The sequence below is a fragment of the Oncorhynchus masou genome, chromosome 31, assembly GCF_036934945.1.
Source record: "Oncorhynchus masou masou isolate Uvic2021 chromosome 31, UVic_Omas_1.1, whole genome shotgun sequence".
NCBI lineage: Eukaryota > Metazoa > Chordata > Actinopteri > Salmoniformes > Salmonidae > Oncorhynchus > Oncorhynchus masou.
Genome location: NC_088242.1, coordinates 65,210,578 through 65,229,964, shown reverse-complemented (window position 1 = coordinate 65,229,964; position 19,387 = coordinate 65,210,578). Strand labels below are relative to the sequence as shown.

At 42.4% G+C, this 19,387-nt stretch overlaps 1 protein-coding gene across 1 annotated transcript in view; it reads right to left on the bottom strand.

The window, feature by feature from the left end:
• pdhx (pyruvate dehydrogenase complex component X) overlaps window positions 1–19,387 on the bottom strand; it is a 69,547-nt gene that overhangs the window by 30,378 nt on the left and 19,782 nt on the right. Inside the window, exons 3-5 of the mRNA XM_064951674.1 lie at window positions 11,316–11,416; window positions 4,258–4,436; window positions 2,817–2,915 (exon numbers count right to left, since the gene is read on the bottom strand). Coding sequence (XP_064807746.1) covers window positions 2,817–2,915; window positions 4,258–4,436; window positions 11,316–11,416 — 379 coding nt within the window. The remainder of the gene's footprint in view (window positions 1–2,816; window positions 2,916–4,257; window positions 4,437–11,315; window positions 11,417–19,387) is intronic.

The window sequence follows — 19,387 nt, the reverse complement described above, 5'->3', positions numbered from 1 at the left end:
GAGTTAACAGTACACAATGTTCTCCAGAAACACAGGGCCTCCTTTTCAACATCAACAGCCAATGAATAGAGGAAGAGAGAGAGAGATAAAGACTAATGATTTGAGAGACAGTGGAGTTAGTTTGTTTTGGTGTCAGAGCTGTCATATCACCGCACCACGTAACATGCGTTTACATTAGTTAGGAAACTCACTGATGCACCAGAAAATAGATGAGCAGTTGGCTACACTAAAGTGGGAGTGGCCTCAATTTTTTTTCAACTTCCATGCGCCATTGTGTATGAGGGATATTGGCATGATAAATCAAGCATTGAATAACTAGTGATAGAAAAACCCAACATCCTCATCCCCTTCCACTACTAAATGAACCCTTCCTGTGGATTTGCGTTACCACTATGGTCTCATCAATGGGCTATATGTTTTGTTGTTTTGTTGTCTGTGTTGTTGTTCTATAGTGGACCCACACAGGAGGCCACTTCTCTTGGCCGGAAGAGACAAAATGTTGCTGTTTTAAAGCACATTTTCTGCAATTCTACTCATTGTGCGCCAGGGCAGAGAGAAAATGTTAGTTTTAAAGCTAGTTTCCTACAATTCTACACATGTTTACGTAGCTTAAGCCTCGTTCTTATGCTATCTGAGTGCGCTGCAGTAAAATGCATATAGGGGAAACATTGCTGGCAATCTACCCTCACCAAAGAAGTGTACATACTTTTCTGCAATGTCTACAGTAAGGTCCGCACAGACTGTACAATTTTAGCCTTCTTATGCCACAATTTTGTCATCCCAGACAGAATGTACACCTCATGGCCATGGGCAAATCTTCAGGTAGTAAACAATTGCCAGACGCCTTGCCTCGTTCAGGTCTAAGTCTGCCGATTAAGTACCACTTCGTGCGATCGTAGACTCCAACAAAGTTCTGGCAGTGTCAGAAATCTGGAGCCTTTATTGTGTAGTGTGGCTGGTGTTACGAGCAGATCCCAATGACTAACAGGAACACGGCCGGAACTGAGCATGCACACAATAGGGTCAAATTATTATTGTGAATAGTCAGATTAATATAATAGTTCAATTTAAACATGTTCATGCTTTGGAAGAAGAACGACTTCCCTAATAATCGTGTTTACATGACATCTGAAATCAGGCTACCTGATGGGATTTTGAAAAATCCTTAAAAAAATCGCCTACCACTTTCTGTGCATTGTTTTACCACAACGACCATGTTCCAACCTGCCTCTGTGATGAATCACGCTTCCACATGTGACAGTCCGACAGACAAATCTGGGTTTGGCGGATGCCAGGAGAACGATACCTGCCCCAAAGCATAGTGCCAACTGTAGAGTTTGGTGGAGGAGGAATAATGGTCTGGGGCTGTTTTGCATGGTTAAGGCCCCTTAGCATTAAGATTTCCATTCACTGGAACTACAGCATTCTAGACGATTCTGTGCTTCCAACTGTGGCAACAGTTTGGGGAAGGCCCTTTCCTGTTTCAGAATGACAATGCCCCTGTACAAAAAGCAAGGTCCATACAGAAATGGTTTGTCAAGTTCAGTGTGGAAGAATTTGCCTGGCCTGCACAGAGCCCTGACCTCAATTCCATCTAACACCTTTGGGATGAATTGGAACACCGACTGCGATCAAGGTCTAAATCGCCCAACCTCACGAATGCAAGTCCCCTCAGCAATGCGCCAACATCAAGTGGAAAGCATTCCCAGAAGAGGAAAGGCTGTGATAGCAGCAAGGGGGGGGGGGGGTCAAACTCCATATTAATGCCCATGATTTTCGATGAGCAGGTGTCCACATATAACCTTGTACACCACATGACGAAAAGCAGGTGAAAACTATTTCTAAGATGCATACTTTCAGTTCTTCCATACTTCCTTTACTATAGTATAGAGGAAGGCTTGCGCTGCTGGAACATGCACAGACCAAATACACCACTGCAGTTGAAATACCCTACATCGGCTGACGAAGCCTCACAAGACAATCGCAGAATGTGACGACAGAACTGAAGCAAATCATACAATCTGACCATGTTGATATTAAGATTTAAATTTGGTAACATCACACAATGTGACATATAATGATCGCAAAAGACTGAATCCAACGTACAGTGTGGGAAGGCCTTTAGGTGATCTTCCCGTGTCGAGTGTGGTTCCTTACGTCCCCTTACACTCGCTCTTTAACAGACATACACGTGCACAAACTCGTGTGAATAACAAACAGACACACAGCAACATCGACAGATACGTCTCCTAAAACATATGGCCTGTGTTTCTATGGCCACCAGTCGGCCCTGGAGACTGGGTTGCCATGGAGACAGCTGTGTCTTAATGAGATTCCCCAGCAGGGTGCGAGTTGGGTAACTAGAACGTTCCATCAAACCTTGCGTGACAGCAGGTGGCCATTAAAGTTGTGTGTGTGTGTGTGTGTGTGTGTGTGTGTTGTTTGCGCTCACAGTTTCACAGCTTCCTCTGGTGTGAGCACACCCGCATACCAGGGTTAAAGCACCTGGCAACTTGATAACTTTTTCACTCAGTGAATTTCTGTCACTTTACACCGTACTCTCCTCTCTCCCCTTTCATTCACAACATCTCTCGCACTAGTTTTTGTCAGTTAGATTGTCATTTCTTCCTCAGAGAGATTTGCACTATTTTAACATGCTCAGTAGTGTATAACACACATAAACCACCTAGTACCCACACTCTGAGTCTAAAGTCACAAAACACTTGACAGTCTATAGCTAGATTAGAAGAGGGGAATCATGTCCGCTCTATTCATTACACTTCACCATGCTGAACACATCTCGTGCGTGAACTCACTCCTTGGTGATGATGCCCCTGTGTCCGGTGGGGGTGGCCAGCTGGGGGTCCAGACCGTGTGTGTCCAGGATGTGTCTGGCTGCCGGGCTCAACCGCAACCTGGGGGGAGAGGAAAGGACAGGACACACAGAGACAGGGACAGAGAGACACACAGACACAAAATTAATCTGACCATAAGCATGTCCTGATTGGTCAGAGAACATGAATAGTCAACATTAAATGTAAACAAATATTTTTTCAGAATGTGTTATTTTTCGGCTTATGTAGACCAGGCTTCAGCCCATTAAGCTGTCAATGCACTCAGCTTGTGTACATTCTAGACAGTTCAGAACATGCACCTGCATTACCATTCACTACCGTAAGTAAGCATTTCACTGTTTGTTTGAACTAGTTGTTTTACGAAGTATGTGACAAATACAATTTTATTTGATTAGATTCACTTTCACCTAAAAAGGCTAAAAAAAAAGCAGCTATGAGCGTAAATGCTTCGACCTGTGACATTTTAATAGAGGAGCAATTAAACTGTTCTAAAGGACCGATTTAATGTCTCTGCCGTTGGGCCTTAACACCCACTTCAATCCTAAAAACATTGACATGACACTGCTCTTAAGCTTTTTCAATTTAGACTGAGGATAATGACAGTGGTACTGCTCAAATTAGCAAACACTTATTGAAGTCAAGTGACTTTCAGAGTCCATTTTAGAGGTCGACCGATTATGATTTTTCAACGCCGATATCGATACCGATTATTGGAGGACCAAAAAAGCCGATACCGATTAATCGGCTGATTTAAAAAATATATATATTTGTAATAATGACAATTAAAATAAGTGTTCATTCAGTATTGTTGTAACTTAATATAATACATCAATAAAATCAATTTAGCCTCAAGTAAATAATGAAACATGTTCAATTTGATTTAAATAATGCAAAAACAAAGTGTTGGAGAAGAAAGTAAAAGTGTAATATGTGCCATTTTAGTTCCTTGCTCAGAACATGAGAACATATGAAAGCTGGTGGTTCCTTTTAACATGAGTCTTCAATATTCCCAGGTACAAAGTTTTAGGTTGTAGTTATTATAGGAATTATAGGACTATTTCCCTCTATACCATTTGTATTTCATTGTATGTACTCTGAATGTTTATCTGGCCAGGCAAAAGAGGATGGGCTTCAGCTGTAGTCTAGTTCCTCTCAAGGTTTCTTCCTTCCTTGGGAGTTTCTTCCTTACCACTGAAGCATCTATTTGCTCTTTACAGGGTCATGCCAAGGTTGTTATCAAGCACTTTTGACAAATGTTTGTGTATTTGTGAAAAGCACTACACAAATACCAATTGATTTACTGATTAATTTAATGATTAGTTGATTAAAATGGCAGAGTAGAGCATGACAGTAGAGTGATGTAAGTGGGAGAGAGGAAGAAGAGGAGAGAGGTGAGACTCACGGTCCTGTGGAGGCTGCTCTGGGGGGATGTGGTGGGGGTGCAGTGGGGGCTGCCGGAGCAGGAGTTGCTTGGGTGGCTGCCACAGGTGGCGGGATCTCCACTGTCTTCCAGTCCTCCCCTTCCTCCACCATGAGGGCAATGAGAGTCCCCAGACGCACGGCACGACTGCCCTCCTCCATCTGAGGACACGCAGAGACACTTATAATAATAGTCACTATCAAGCTGCATTTGAATTTGACTCAGAATGCGCAAAAAGACTGAGGAGAGGTGGAGAAATAGAGAGGGGAAGAAAGCACATAAGAACGAGAAAGAAAGAGCATTTGGGGGAAGAAGGAAGGGAGAAGAAGAGAGCAACTAGAGAGGGAGAGAACACATGATAGGAAGAATGTAAAGAACCACCAGGAGGAGGATTTTCAAAAGATCATTACCTCTTGACATAATATGTTACTGCTACCAGAGGGACTATAGGCAGACCTTTCCATCCACTGTGTGTCTGTCCACACTGCCTACTCAATTCACTTCATTTCCCCTCACCTCTGTTCCGACAAAACACACAACGCCAAGGACTCTAATGGAGGCAGGAATGAATGCTTACTGTTCCTTCACTGTTCCCCCCCCGGTCGCACATCGATTCGCTCTCAATATCCATCTTTCTCTTCATCTCGGTCTCTAACAGCGTCATTAAGGCACAGCGTGGATGTCTTCACCCCCTCATAGTCAGAAAGGCGTTTTTCCCCGGTCAATATTGATTAGTTCTAAATGAAAGGCCAGGCACAATGGATGAGGCAGGGCTGTAACACTCCATCTATTTCCAAATGGTATCCACTTACGGAGCTGTCATTCCTTCTAAAGGGCGTAGCTCCGCTCGCCAGAAAAGAAGAGAAAAACAACACAAATAACACCCGCTGTTGCCGACAGGGAAAGCAGTCCCATTCAATCATGGCGACAATAAAATTGATCAGGCAATTGGTTTCTGCATTAGATCAGAACACAAGCCCTTGTAACTGGCTTTGAATCAAGCAGTTCACCCAGTCACCTTCTCCCCAGTGGCATCTAAACAATAGATGTGCTCCAATAAGACCACGGACTCCACCTAACCAGAAACAACAGCAGGATAAGACCACCTGCGCTCCCAGGCTGACCAGGCCAGCCAGCCAGCCACAGCTCCAGTTTCACCCAGGATATTCCCCTCAGTACAACAGTCAAAAACACTTTACTACCATGTCTCACTGAGTAAAGGCAAGGGATTCCTAAAAGCAAAAAGGTAGGCTAATTTCTATTGTCCATTGGATAGTAGGTAGCTAGGGAGGATGTGACTGCTTTGGCAGTGAGAAGAAGGAAAAAAACAGTTTTGTTTACTGCAAAATAGCTAGTGGCACAACATCCCTGACGCATTAAACTACCAAGACTACCCGGTCTGTTTGTTGTGTGAAATATATATATATATATATATATATATATATATATGTGGCTTCCTGTCCATGTGCTAGGTGCTACAGGTAGTGTGTGTGTGTGTGTGTGTGTGTGTGTGTGTGTGTGTGTGTGTGTGTGTCTCTCCATGGCCCTCTGGCCCAGTGTGAGGTGATCAATAAATGGCAGGGCCTCATTGCTTTAGAAATGCCATTACCACATACAGTAGGACTATGTGGCTATGTTGGTTACATTCACCACAATGAGAAATGACAGGATTACCAGAACAGTTGGATGTGACATGACACTGAACTTCAGCCCTGGCTGTGACCCCTGACCCTAGCCGGGTCATACAGCTGTCTGAAGGGCATGACAGGTTAGTATATCCCCATCATAATCCACATATCTTCATTTGATTGGACCAGTGCGACACTGCAGTATTTCAAACTGCCTCTGACAACCACCATCCCAATAGGCACACAACTCTATTGTGCTACAAAACAAACCCATTAAATTCCAATGTGACTGTGGGGCTGCAATGAACAAGAAAACATACAACCACAGTCTTGCACAATACTGTGCCACACAATGCATGTAACTGGTGTGTGTGAGAGTGAGTGAGTGAGTGACCAGCGATGCTCTCTCCCTACCATTAGGCTCTCTATAAACACCAGTTAGACAAGCAAGTATTTATAGACGTTTAACACAGCTCTCGAAGAAGCTGCAGCTGGGGGCTGTGTCATTCACAGCCTTTACACACGCACGCACACACATCATCATCGTCCCTTTCTTTCCACTTATTCACAGATGGGGTGCCGTCTTATGTGAATGTCTCCATCAAAGAAGCAAGAGCACATAGGCACACAGAGAGAGAAAAGGGAGAAGAGTGTAACACACTGCTAGTGTGGGGCTCAACACTGCCATCTGGTTGCAAAAGGAGAGTGCCGGTCCTGAACCATTCCGCCACATCATAGCAAACACAGGCACTTAGCCAAATACCTGAGCAGCACCTCCGACCTCAGCAGACAGTGAAATGGAACAGGTTCAATCTGACTCACATGCATGAGAAGACCTGGCTGGTTTCAGTAAAGAACAATAAGTCAAGAGGTGGATGAGGACGACACCATTTTTAGCGGGCTATGCACGGATTACAGAAAATTACCATTGATTAGATACTCTTGTGATCTCTGACACAATTCAAGACTCACACACCCAGACTTGCACCCTCAACAAGGATAGGCTTGACACCTGTGACTTGTAAACAGTACACAAGTAGTCCCTCGCCTCCAGATCAAAGAGAAAGGAAGCGGTGGGGAAGAGGTTGGCTTATTTGGAGACTCTTAGAATAAAAATATACTGTATTGATTTGGTGTATGTGCCTCCGTGTGAGTGTATTGATCTGCCAGGAGAGAGAGACAGAAAGAGGGATTTGAGGCGATATGATTGAATCCTATATCCTGCAACTTGTTACTGGGCGGACTAGTCTAATTAGAGTCCAGAGGAGGGATTTTCCACAGCAGCCCTCTCTCTCCCAGGGCTTTTGATTCATCTGCATTCTCAATCTGATAAATTAAAGCACACGAGGGAGATCAGTGAGTATAGTGTTCCTATGGGGTCTATCCTGAATATATCAACTAGTTCATAAATTATATAAAACGAAACACCATTTATGAGGTTAACCTTTGCATTTTGTATAATTTCAAAGACCAGACAAAGATCTGTGTTGGATTGAAACGTTGCCTATAAAAGGTGGTGAATTGGGAGCATATTCAACGTGCGGGCCTTTCTGTTCTTCTCTTCATAAGGCTTCCGGCCCAGGGGAGAACGACTGGCCCTTCTCATTAATGCCACAGAAGGCCCACCGCTCCTGCAGGTATTATTGGCAGAAAGCATGATCCTCCATTATAGTGAATGGGGAAATGGCAATCTTCATGGTCAATCTTCATGTAAATAAACACTTTCGAAGACAATCATGGTACCAATAATTGCTTCTGATACACCAGATGTATGTCCTTGAACCAATCATTTTAAAATTGTACAGAGAAGTTGAGTTGCTAATTGAGTTGCTAATGGCAGCATGCAGTATTCCGGCCGGCCATCAACTTGAGTTATGCTGCGTTTAGACAAGGGATGCAAACACTGGCATACCGGTCGACATTGCGGGAAAGAAAGCAAGAAAGATGGCAAAAGCAAGCCAGGATGCATTGCTATGGTGATTTCAGAGCAAATCAACATCCGGTAGAAAACAATGATTCGGCAGACAGCAAAAGTTTAAATATTTGAACTCTGGCGGCACGTTCCATCTTTCATGGTGGCTGATGGCATTCACTGCCAGCTTCAACAGCATTTACTGTTGAGCTCTCATTGACAACAATGACATCCGGAATGACGTCTACCTCGTACCAGGTAAACGCAGCATTACTGAATTTGAGGGGGCAGCACCGAGCTGGCCTGTAACGTCACTTCCTCGAGTAGCTCTAACTACACGTTATGCCTCCATGAGACGCCATCTTAACTCACTTCATTAGGCTTCACATAGAAATTAATGATGTCACGTGATGGATGGCTTTGTCCATTATTTTTACAGTCATGGTTTGGCTAGTTGTAGTGCAGGGAAGATGTCAGTTGAGCAGAGACCAGCCAACAAACTCCCCCTTGGATGATTCATCTATCTTAAAATGACAGCATCCTGATGAGAAAGTATGTAGGAATGGAGGGAGGGAAGCAGAGTGATAAATTACATAATAAATGCTCTCAGGTTAGCACTGTGGACCATGTCAGACCATCTTCATCTAGCCTTTCCTTCTTCCATCCATCTAAACATCCATCCATCTTGCCACTAGTTATCATCTCGACCGTTAAATGTTGACATACATTCTGTCCACCGTATCAATCCATCTCAAAAATCCCTGCAAACCCACCGATCCCTCAATGTGTAGGGGATCTCTACATATGCCATATCTTGCCTTTACCTCCCTTATCTCACCTCATTTGCTCACATCGTATATAGACTTGTTTCTACTGTATTATTGACTGTATGTTTGTTTTACTCCATGTGTAACTCTGTGTCGTTGTATGTGTCGAACTGCTTTGCTTTATCTTGGCCAGGTCGCAATTGTAAATGAGAACTTGTTCTCAACTTGCCTACCTGGTTAAATAAAGGTGGAAAAAAAAAGAATAATAATAATAAAATATCAGCCTTTTGTGTGTTCACGGATGTAACACTGGCTGCTAAACTAGAATCCTAGTGGGTACATGCTAATCTGTGCTGTGATCTACAGAGAGCAGACGCCATCAAGCTCCTTCCACACACAGCCAGGAAAAACATCGCTCATACTAGTAACACCACACACACGATACACACCAGGACGCAGACACACATCCACACAGAGACTGGCACGCTTCCTCTCTAATACCCCCAGTAGAGACTGGGTATGGGGTATTCAGGGGTGGGAGTGTTGGTCTGGATGCTAGCTGAACCTGGGGGGGGGATTATCGCTCTCCCTCTTTCTGCCAGCTCCAAGCCTTCCTAAGCCCCTTCCTCCAACCCCTGAGCCGTTGCCATGGAAACTACCTTATCCCCATGGCAGCCGAGACATGGATCGGAAGGAGGGAGAGGGAAGAGAAAGTAAAAGAGAAAGAAAACATGAAGAAGAGAATGAGAATGGAGCAAGGGCTAAAAAAGGCAGAGAGAAATTATAATAATTGAAAACACACAACAATGAGAGAGACACTTCGCCTGCTGATAGTGATCTCATAGAAATGTTATATTTCCAGAGCAACACTCTTGTTTATGCACACGTGTTGCTATCTGTCTAAGTAATTACTCCATATCAGCTCTTTATTCAGGGTACACTCAGACACCACCTGAACCACAGCACTAGAACAACATGGGTATGCTTCGCTGAACTATGCTATGTGGCCTGGTTTACACGGCTAATTGCCACTAGGACACTGTTCTGAACGATGTGACACTCACTGATCGGATGACAGACTTGAGGGAACCATGGCATCAGCTGTGGGACAGGGTCTGTGTGTGTGTGTGTGTGTGTGTGTGTGTGTGTGTGTGTGTGTGTGTCACTTAGCTAGTTAATGAATGTTGGGTTGAAAATACAAAAAAAAAAACACATTACATGACCGGAAGTATGTGGACACAATCCAGAATCATGGGCATTAATATAGAGTTGGTTCCACCTTTGCTGCTATAACAGCCTCTACTCTTCTGGGAAGGCTTTCCGCTCGATGTTGTACCATTGCTGCGGGGACTTGCTTCCATTCAGCCACGAGAACATTAGCGAGGTCGGGCACTTTCAATTCACCCCAAAGATGTTCGATGGGGTTGAGGTCAGGGCTCGGAGCAGGTCAGTCAAGTTCTTCCACACCGATTTCGACAAACCATTTCTGTATGGACCTCACTGTGTGCTGTCATGTCATGCTGAAATATGAAAATAGTTTTCCCCAAACTGTTGCCACAAAGTTGGAAGCACAGAATCATCTAGAATGTCATTGTATGCTGTAGCGTTAAGATTTCCTTTCACTGGAATTAAGGGGACAAGCACGAACCATGAAAAAAAACAGCCCCAGACCATTATTCCTCCTCCACCAAACTTCACAGTTGGCACTACGCATTCAGGCAGGTAGTGTTCTACTGGCATCCACCAAAACCAGATTCGACTGTCTGACTGCCAGATGGTGAAGCGTGATTCATCACTCCAGAGAACGTGTTTCCAGAGTTCAATGGCGGCGAGCTGTACACCACTCCAGCCGACGCTTGGCAATGCGCATGGTGATCTTAGGCTTGTGTGTGGCTGCTCGGCCATGGAAATCCATTTCATGAAGCTCCCAACGAACAGTTATTGTGCTGACGTTGCTTCCAGAGGCAGTTTTGAACTCGGTAGTGAGTATTGCAACTGAGGACAGAATATTTTTACACGCTACGTGCTTCAGTGGTCCCGTTCTGTGAGCTTGTGTGGCCTAGGCTACCACTTCACAGCTGAGCCGTTGTTGCTCCTAGATGTTTCCACCTCACAATAAGAGCACTTACAGTTGACCGAGGAAGCTCTAGCAGGGCAAAAAGTTGATGAACTGACTATGACAGTGCCACATTAAGTCACTGAGCTCTTCAGTAAGGCCATTCTATTGTCAATGTTATCCTATGGAGATTGCATGGCTCTGTGCTCAATTTTATACACCTGCCAGCAACGGGTGTGGCTGAAATAGCCGAATCCACTAATTTGAAGGTGTGTCCACATACACAATATATACAAAAGTATGTCATTATGACTGCTGGATCATTTACCTCTGATAATTAACGGAGGAAAGGATGGTTTACAGGCAAAGCTGTACCACAGAGTTTCCATCAATATCCTCTCACTCTCTCTCGTTAGGACGTAATTGGAGGCTTTCTCCCATTGCCAGATCGATCTGACAGCGGAGGATAAACTGCTTTCATCCCTCTGTTCTGAGGGACAAACATGTGGTGCAGCGTTGATGAAAGACAAGTGATCAGTCTGTCTTTGGCAGAGTCATTAATATTCACACAACACACACAGAGACAGAGGTCACAAAGCACACCTCATCACTGATGTTCCGCCAATTAAGGAGAAGAGGGAAGTCCTAAGAACTGACACACACAACAGTTCACTCACCAGTATCTTGGCCAGGACGCCGTCGTCACTGGACTCCAGGGTAACCACGGCCTTGTCCGTCTCAATCTCACAGAGCGCATCGCCAGCCGCTACCGCATCACCTGCAGGACACCAGCAACAGTCAGACCGCTTAGAATGTCAAAGACCAATAATTGGGAAAAGGAAAAAGTGACATGAAATTTTTTTTGTCGAGAGTGTAGAAAGTCCATTTCTAAGGGATGATGAAACCATAGATATAGAACTGCTATTTTGCTATGGTGGCAACACTCTGATCATTAGGCTATACAGTGGGGTACATAAAGTCACCCTTGATAAAGATGAGCAAAAAAATAGTGTACAATAATACAACTGAGCTACTGTATACTGTATGAGAAAAAAAAGTGGGACAATTTATTATTATTATACAGTATATACTAATACAACTGCTCAGAGAAAATAGATTTAGTTTAAAAAGTAATAAAAACAAAATCTCAAAAAGATATGGGTCAAAATTATTGGCACCCGTTTTCAGTTCTCCAGCACCCTGCCCTTGCAAGGATAACGACATAGGCTTTTTCTCAAATGTTTTATGAGATCGGAGAAGGTCATTCCTCCATACAGAATCTTTTCATATCCTTGATATCCTTCATCTGCGCTTATGGACTGCCCTTCAATTTAAACAGTAGCAGTACTGGGTGTAAAGGAAGGGGTTCTGGTGGATTTATATGTTCTTCATAATATTTCTCATGCATCTACATTTCCCTATGGGGCTAGGGAAGCAAGTCTAAAACAGGAGAGGGGTGATTCAATATGTTTTATTAAAAAGAGGCCATTTGTTATTGAGTGAAGACGAGGCAGAAGAGGAAGATTGATGCTGGGGCCTATTGGGCAGGGGTCACATTAAGTCAGTCTTTATTTTCAACAGGTGATCCTAGGGCAGGAAGGTCACTTCAGGCCAGCACAATAACACAGGGAGAGAGAAGGTACACATCCATACAGGAAAACACCATCCTCAGCTCCAATATCCTGCCTAGTAAAAGATGATGAGCGAAAGGGAGAATTGTGGGAGAGAGGGTAGTGGGAGGATCCTCGAGGATGTGAGGGAAGAAGTGGGCAGGGGTGGGAGTGAGTATTGACCTCAGAAGCTCCAGAGAGCCGGGAGAAGGGAGGACGAGATTGGATGTGTGTGTGGTTTTAACAACAGATGACCCAAGGGGTTAGCCAGTGATGAGCGATATTAAAAGTTAAACAGTCAACCACCTGCCCCTTTCAACTCTTCTCCGCTGGAATGGCAATAGGATTAAGCTACACGGTGACACAAACGTACAATACAAGGGGATGGGCAGGGATGTAGTGCTGCTGTTCCTCAGGTGAGCAGGCTCCCTCACTTTTTTCAATTTGAGAATACACAGAGCTGGCAAAAATATTTATGGAAAAGTTGTTCTAAATCAATTTGATTTAAATGACCACTAACATTCCATAAAAACATTAGAATGAAAAACTAAACAAATATGTACGCTAAAGCTTATAGGTAGGTAAGGTAAATTATGGTTTCTTCCCCGTCTTCTCTCTTTCTGGCAGTCGTGTGAATAATGAATAACTGTTGGCGTGTGTGCAGAGGCCCGTCGGCGGAGGCTTGACCACTTTGAGCGGGCCAAATCTGACGTGACATGAACAGACATAAAACTTTACCAGGAGTTGCTGAAACGGCTGTCCTCCAGTTTGTTATGGACTAAGGGCTCATGTACAACGCACCTGAACTCGACCTACTGTCCGAGTGCTTAGCTTACAGAAACGTACCACCTAGATTGCGTATGCAGACAAACTGATCCACCACATGAACCTTAACACACCGATGAGATCTAGGATCCAAATTCACCACGCCTGCCTTGGACCCGCTCTTGCGCAGTGGAACACAGAACGATGTGTGGCCACTTACGTTTATAGTGCTGTCCTTTCAGCAAAACGATACGAAGGGCCTTCAAAACGCTTAAAATAGCCCTCATCAAGATCGGTTGCCTAATCAGTACTATAGAAGTACTATACAAATAGAAGATAATCACTTCTCACCATGGAGCTCATTTAGTGAATTTAGATCAAAGCTTAATCAATGTCTCGCAAGATCACTTAAACATTGATTGGAATTTAATAGCATATCCTATAGCATAGTAGGCCTATAATATGTCACACCAAAAACAACTTAGTTATTTAATATTCAAAGCTGAATAGGAAAATATGGCTTCGGAAAGTATTTAGACCCTATGACATTTTCCAAATGTTGTTACTTTACAGCCTTATTCCACAATAGATAAAATACTCAACCATCTACGCACAACACCCCATAATGAGAAAGCAAAAAACAGGTTATTATTTTAGCTAATTTATTACAAATAAAAAACAAATACCTTATTTACATAAATATTCAGACCTTTTGCTATGAGACTTGAAATTGAGCTGAGATGCATCCTGCTTCCATTGGTCATCCTTGAGATATTTCTACAACTTGGAGTCCACCTGTGGTAAATTAAATTGATTGGACATGATTTGGAAAGGCACCTGTCTATATAAAAAGATCCCACAGTTGACAGTGCATGTCAGAGCAAAAATCAAGCCATGAGGTGTAAGGAATTGTCTGGAGAGCTCAGACTGGATTGTGTTGAGGCACAGATCTGGGAAAGGGTCCCGAGAGAGAAGATTCTCAAGAATCATTGTCAAATGGAAGAGTTTTGGAACCACCAAGACTCTTCCTAGAGCTGGCCAAACTGAGCAATCGGGGAAGGGCCATGGTAAGGTAGGTTCCCAAGAAACTGATGGTCACTGTCAGAGCTCCAGAGTTCCTCTGTGGAGACGGGAGAACCTACCAGAAGGACAACCATCTCTGCAGCACTCCACCAATCAGGCCTTTATGGTAGAGTGGCCAGGCAGAAGCCACTCCTCTGTAAAAGGCACATTATAGCCGCTTGGTGTGTGCCAAAAAGGCCCCTAAAGGACTCAAGACCATGAGAAAAAATATTCTCTGGCCTGATGAAACCAAGATTGAACTCTTTGGCCTGAATGCAAGCATCACGTTTGGAGGAAAACTGGCACCATCCCGAAGGTAAACCATGGTGGCAGCATCATGCTTTGGGAATGTTTTTCAGCAGCAGGGACTGGGAGACGAGTCAGGATCGAGTGAAAGATGAACGGCGCAATGTACAGAGCAATCCTTAAGGACCTCAGACTGTGGCAAAGGTTCACCTTTCAACAAGACAACAACCATAGCACACAGCAAAAGACAAAGCAGGAGGGGCTTTGACACTTGAGGATCTGCAGAGAAAAATGTTAGAAACTCCAAATACAGGTGTGCCAAGGTTGTAGCGTCATACTCAAGACGACGAGGCTGTAATTGCCAAAAGGTGCTTCAACAAAGTACTGAGTAAAGGGTCTGAATACTTATGTAAATGTAATAGTTTTTACTATTTGTATAAATTTGCTAAAAAAAATGTAAACGTTCTGTTTTGTCATTATGGGGTATTGCTTGTAGATTGATGAGGATTTTTATTTATTTAATCAATTTTAGAATAAGGCTGTAACGTAACAAAATGTGCAAAAAGTCAAGGAACACACTGTATGCTTTGATTAAAACAAAATAGGTCGACGAGAAAGGCCAGTTTGTTAACACCATCTGCTTTAATTCACTCACAAAGCACTAATTCAAGATCTTAAAGCATATTCCCATGAAACTGATTTGCAAGTGAAAATGAGACCCTTTGATCCGTGAACTAGAGGTCGACCGATAATGATTTTTCAACGCCGATACCGACAGAGGTACTCCATATTTTAGAACATAATGTAGTATAATGACACCAAGATGTTGTCTGTACCATGTAGAGGTCGACTGATTAATCGGAATGGCCGATTAATTAGGGCCGATTTCAAGTTTTCATAACAATCGGAAATTGGTATTTTCGGATGCCGATTTGGACACCTTTATTACACCTTTATTTAACTAGGCAAGTCAGTTAAGAACAATTCTTATTTTCAATGATGGCCTAGGAACGGTGGGTTAACGACAGATTTTCACCTTGTCAGCTCGGGGGATCCAATCTTGCAACCTTAACCTGATGATGCTCTGGGGGCGCTATTTCATTTTTGGATGAAAAACGTTCCCGTTTTAAACAAGATATTTTGTCACAAAAAGATGCTCGACTATGCATATAATTGATAGCTTTCGAAAGAAAACACTCTGACGTGTCCAGAACTACCAAGATATTTTCTGTGCGTGCCCTAGAACGTGAGCTTCAGGCAAAACCAAGATGAGACGGCATCCAGGAAATGAGCAGGATTTTTGAGGCTCTGTTTTCCATTGTCTCCTTATATGGCTGTGAATGCGAGAGGAATGAGCCTGCCCTTTCTGTCGTTTCCCCAAGGTGTCTGCAGCATTGTGACGTATTTGTAGGCAGATCATTGGAAGATTGACCATAAGAGACCACATTTCCCAGGTGTCCGCCCGGTGTCCTGCGCCGAAATTGGTGCGCAAAAGGCAGCTGCCAGTATTTTTCCATGGGATACAGAGAGGAAAGCAAGCTTCCACGAACTGCATATCAATGAAGAGATGTGAAAAAACACCTTGAGGATTGATTCCAAACAACGTTTGCCATGTTTCGGTCGATATTATGTAGTTAATTCGGAAAAAGTTTTACGTTGTAGGTGACTGAATTTTCGGTTCGTTTCGGTAGCCAGACGCAATGTAGAAAACGGAACGATTTCTCCTACACACAGACGCTTTCAGGAAACACTGCGCATCTGGTATGTGGCTGGGAGTCTCCTCATTGAAAACATCAGAAGCTCTTCAAAGGTAAATTATTTTATTTATTTGGTTATCTGGTTTTTGTGAAAATGTTGCGTGCTAAATGCTACTCAAAATGCTATGCTAGCTTTGCATACTCTTACACAAATTAGTCAATTTCTATGGTTCAAAAGCATATTTTGAAAATCTGAGATGACAGTGTTGTTAAGAAAAGGCTAAGCTTGAGAGCAGACGCATTATTTTCATTTTATTTGCGATTTTCAGAAATCGTTAACGTTGCGTTATGCTAATGAGCCTGAGGCTTTAGTCACGATCCCGGATCCGGGATGGGGAGTTCCAAGAGGTTTTAAGGTTAACTAGTCCAACGCAATAACGACCTGCATCTCTCTCGTTGCACTCCACAAAGGAGACTGCCTGTTACGCGAATGCAGTAAGCCAAGGTAAGTTGCTAGCTAGCATTGAACTTCTCTTATAAAAAACAATCAATCATAATCACTAGTTAACTACACATGGTTGATGATATTACTAGATATTATCTAGCGTGTCCTGTGTTGCATATAATCTGACTGAGCATACAAGTATCTACAAGTATCTGACGGAGCGGTGGTAGGCAAAAGCAGAAGCAGGCGCGTAAACATTAATTCAAACAGCACTTTTGTGCGTTTTGCCAGCAGCTCTTCGTTGTGCGTCAAGCATTGCGCTGTTTATGCCTTCAAGCCTATCAACTCCCGAGATGAGGCTGGTGTAACCGAAGTGAAATGGCTAGCTAGTTAGCGCGCTAATAGCGTTTCAAACGTCACTCGCTCTGAGCCTTGCTCTTGCTCTGCATGGGTAATGCGGCTTCAAGGGTGGCTGTTGTCGATGTGTTCCTGGTTCGAGCCCAGGGAGGAGCGAGGAGAGGGACGGAAGCCTTACTGTTACACTGGCAATACTAAAGTGCCTATAAGAACATCCAATAATCAAGGTTAATGCAATACAAAATGGTAGAGAGAAATAGTCAGATAATTCCTATAATAACTACAACCTAAAACTTCGTACCTGGTAATATTGAAGACTCATGTTAAAAGGAACCACCAGCTTTCATATGTTCTCATGTTCTGAGCAAGGAACTGAAACGTTAGCTTTCTTACATAGCACATATTGCACTTTTAATTTCTTCACACTTTGTTTTTGCATTATTTAAACCAAATTGAACATGTTTCATTATTTACTTGAGGCTAAATTGATTTTATTGATGTATTAAATTAAAGTTAAAATATGTGTCCATTCAGTATTGTAGTAATTGTCATTATTACAAATAAATGAAAAAAAATAAATAAATAAATAAAAGCCGATTAAATCGGTATCGGCTTTTTTTGGTCCTCCAATAAATCGGCATCGGTGTTGTAAAATCATAATCGGTCGATCTCTAGTCCTGGGAGTGCATTCTGACGAAGATCAGCAAAGATAAGTGAAGATTTATAATGCTATTTATGACTTTTGTTGACTGCATAATATGGCGGATATATGTGTGTCTTGATTGGGCTCTGAGCACTAACTCAGATTATTGCATGGTTTGCTTTTTCCGTGAAGCTTTTTTGAAATCTGACACAGCAGTTGAATTAAGGAGAAGTGCAACTAAAAGTATATATTTAAAATGGTGTAAAATACATTTTAAAATGGGAATCCTAACATGGGATTTCTGTTGTTTTGAATTTTGCGCCCTGCAGTTTCACTTCCTGTTGAAGAGGTGGGACGCTACCATCTCACCTACCCTAGAGAGGCTAACAGGCAGTTTACTTTGGGCACTCTTTTCATCCGGACATAAAAAAACTGCCCCCTAGCCCAAAAAGGTTAAGTGTAGCAAGATTTCTTATTTAACTAGGCAAGTCAGTTAAGAACAACCTCTACGGGATCGGTGTCCACCCGCGGGACGGTTGAGCTAACGTAGGCTAAGGTGATTAGCATGAGGTTGTAAGTAACACTAACACTTCCCAGGACATAGACATATCTCATATGGGCAGGAAGCTTAATTTCTTGTTAATCTAACTGCACTGTCCAATTTACAGTAGCTATTACAGTGAAAGTATACCATGCTATTGTTTGAGAGTGCACAATTGCGAACTTGAACATTTATTAAAAACCCAAATTAGGCACATTTGGGCAGTCTTAATACATTTTAATGACAGATATCCAATGGTTATTTGGATCAGTCTAAAACTTTGCATACACTGCTACCATCTAGTGGCCAAAATCTAAATTGCACCTGGGCGAGAATAATACATTTTGGCCTCTCTCTTGCATTTAAAAATAAATGGTACAACTTTTTTTAAACACATGCTTTTTCTTTGTATTATCCTTTACCAGATCTCATGTGTTATATTCTCCTACATTAATTTCACATTTCCACAAACGTCAAAGTGTTTCCTTTCAAATGGTATGAAGAACATGCATACCCTTGCTATAGGTTGAGCTACAGGGTGTTAGATTTGGGTATGTCATTTTAGGTGAAAATCTATTAAAAAAATAAAAATATTGTGAATCCGCCATAGAAAAATAAAAATAATAAAATGAAGCTCTGGTAATACGGATAGCCAAACTATCGGAAGTTTGGACTAGACACATTTATCTACATTGTAATGGACACGGTGCAACCTTTGGTAGGCTGCTGGATAATCTTGGCCATATTAATGTTATAATAAGTTCAATACAATAAGTTGATTTAATACTAAATTCAGTATAATGAGTAGATTTAATACTATATTCAATACAATTCAATATTGTTGAATTCCGTTTTAATGTCTGGATTCAGTTTTTAATAGGGCCCTATAATATCTAACAACATCCTGAGGGCATTGGACAAGAAACCAAATACAAATCTAAACAGCACAAAATGGATAAACAACTTTGTGGAATTTAATTTTGCGGGTGCCTTTTCAGAATAGGATAGACATTATGATTTCTAGCTGCACCAATCATAGCAGTGGAGCGTGGTAAAAACTATTACATCTTGCGGCAACGGGGGATTGGGTTCCTAAATGCAATCATATCAAATGCAATTCCACCATTCAAAAATAAACAGTACCAGTCAAAATTCGACACACCTACTCATTCAAGGGATTTTCTACGTTTTTACTATTTTCTAAGTTTTAGAATAATAGTGAAGACATCAAAACTATGAAATAACATACAGAATCATGTAGTAACCAAAAAGGTGCTAAACAAATAAAAATATATTTTATATTTGAGATACTTCAGTAGCCACCCTTTGCCTTGACAGCTTTGCACACTCTTGGCATTCTCTCAACCAGATTCATGAAGTAGT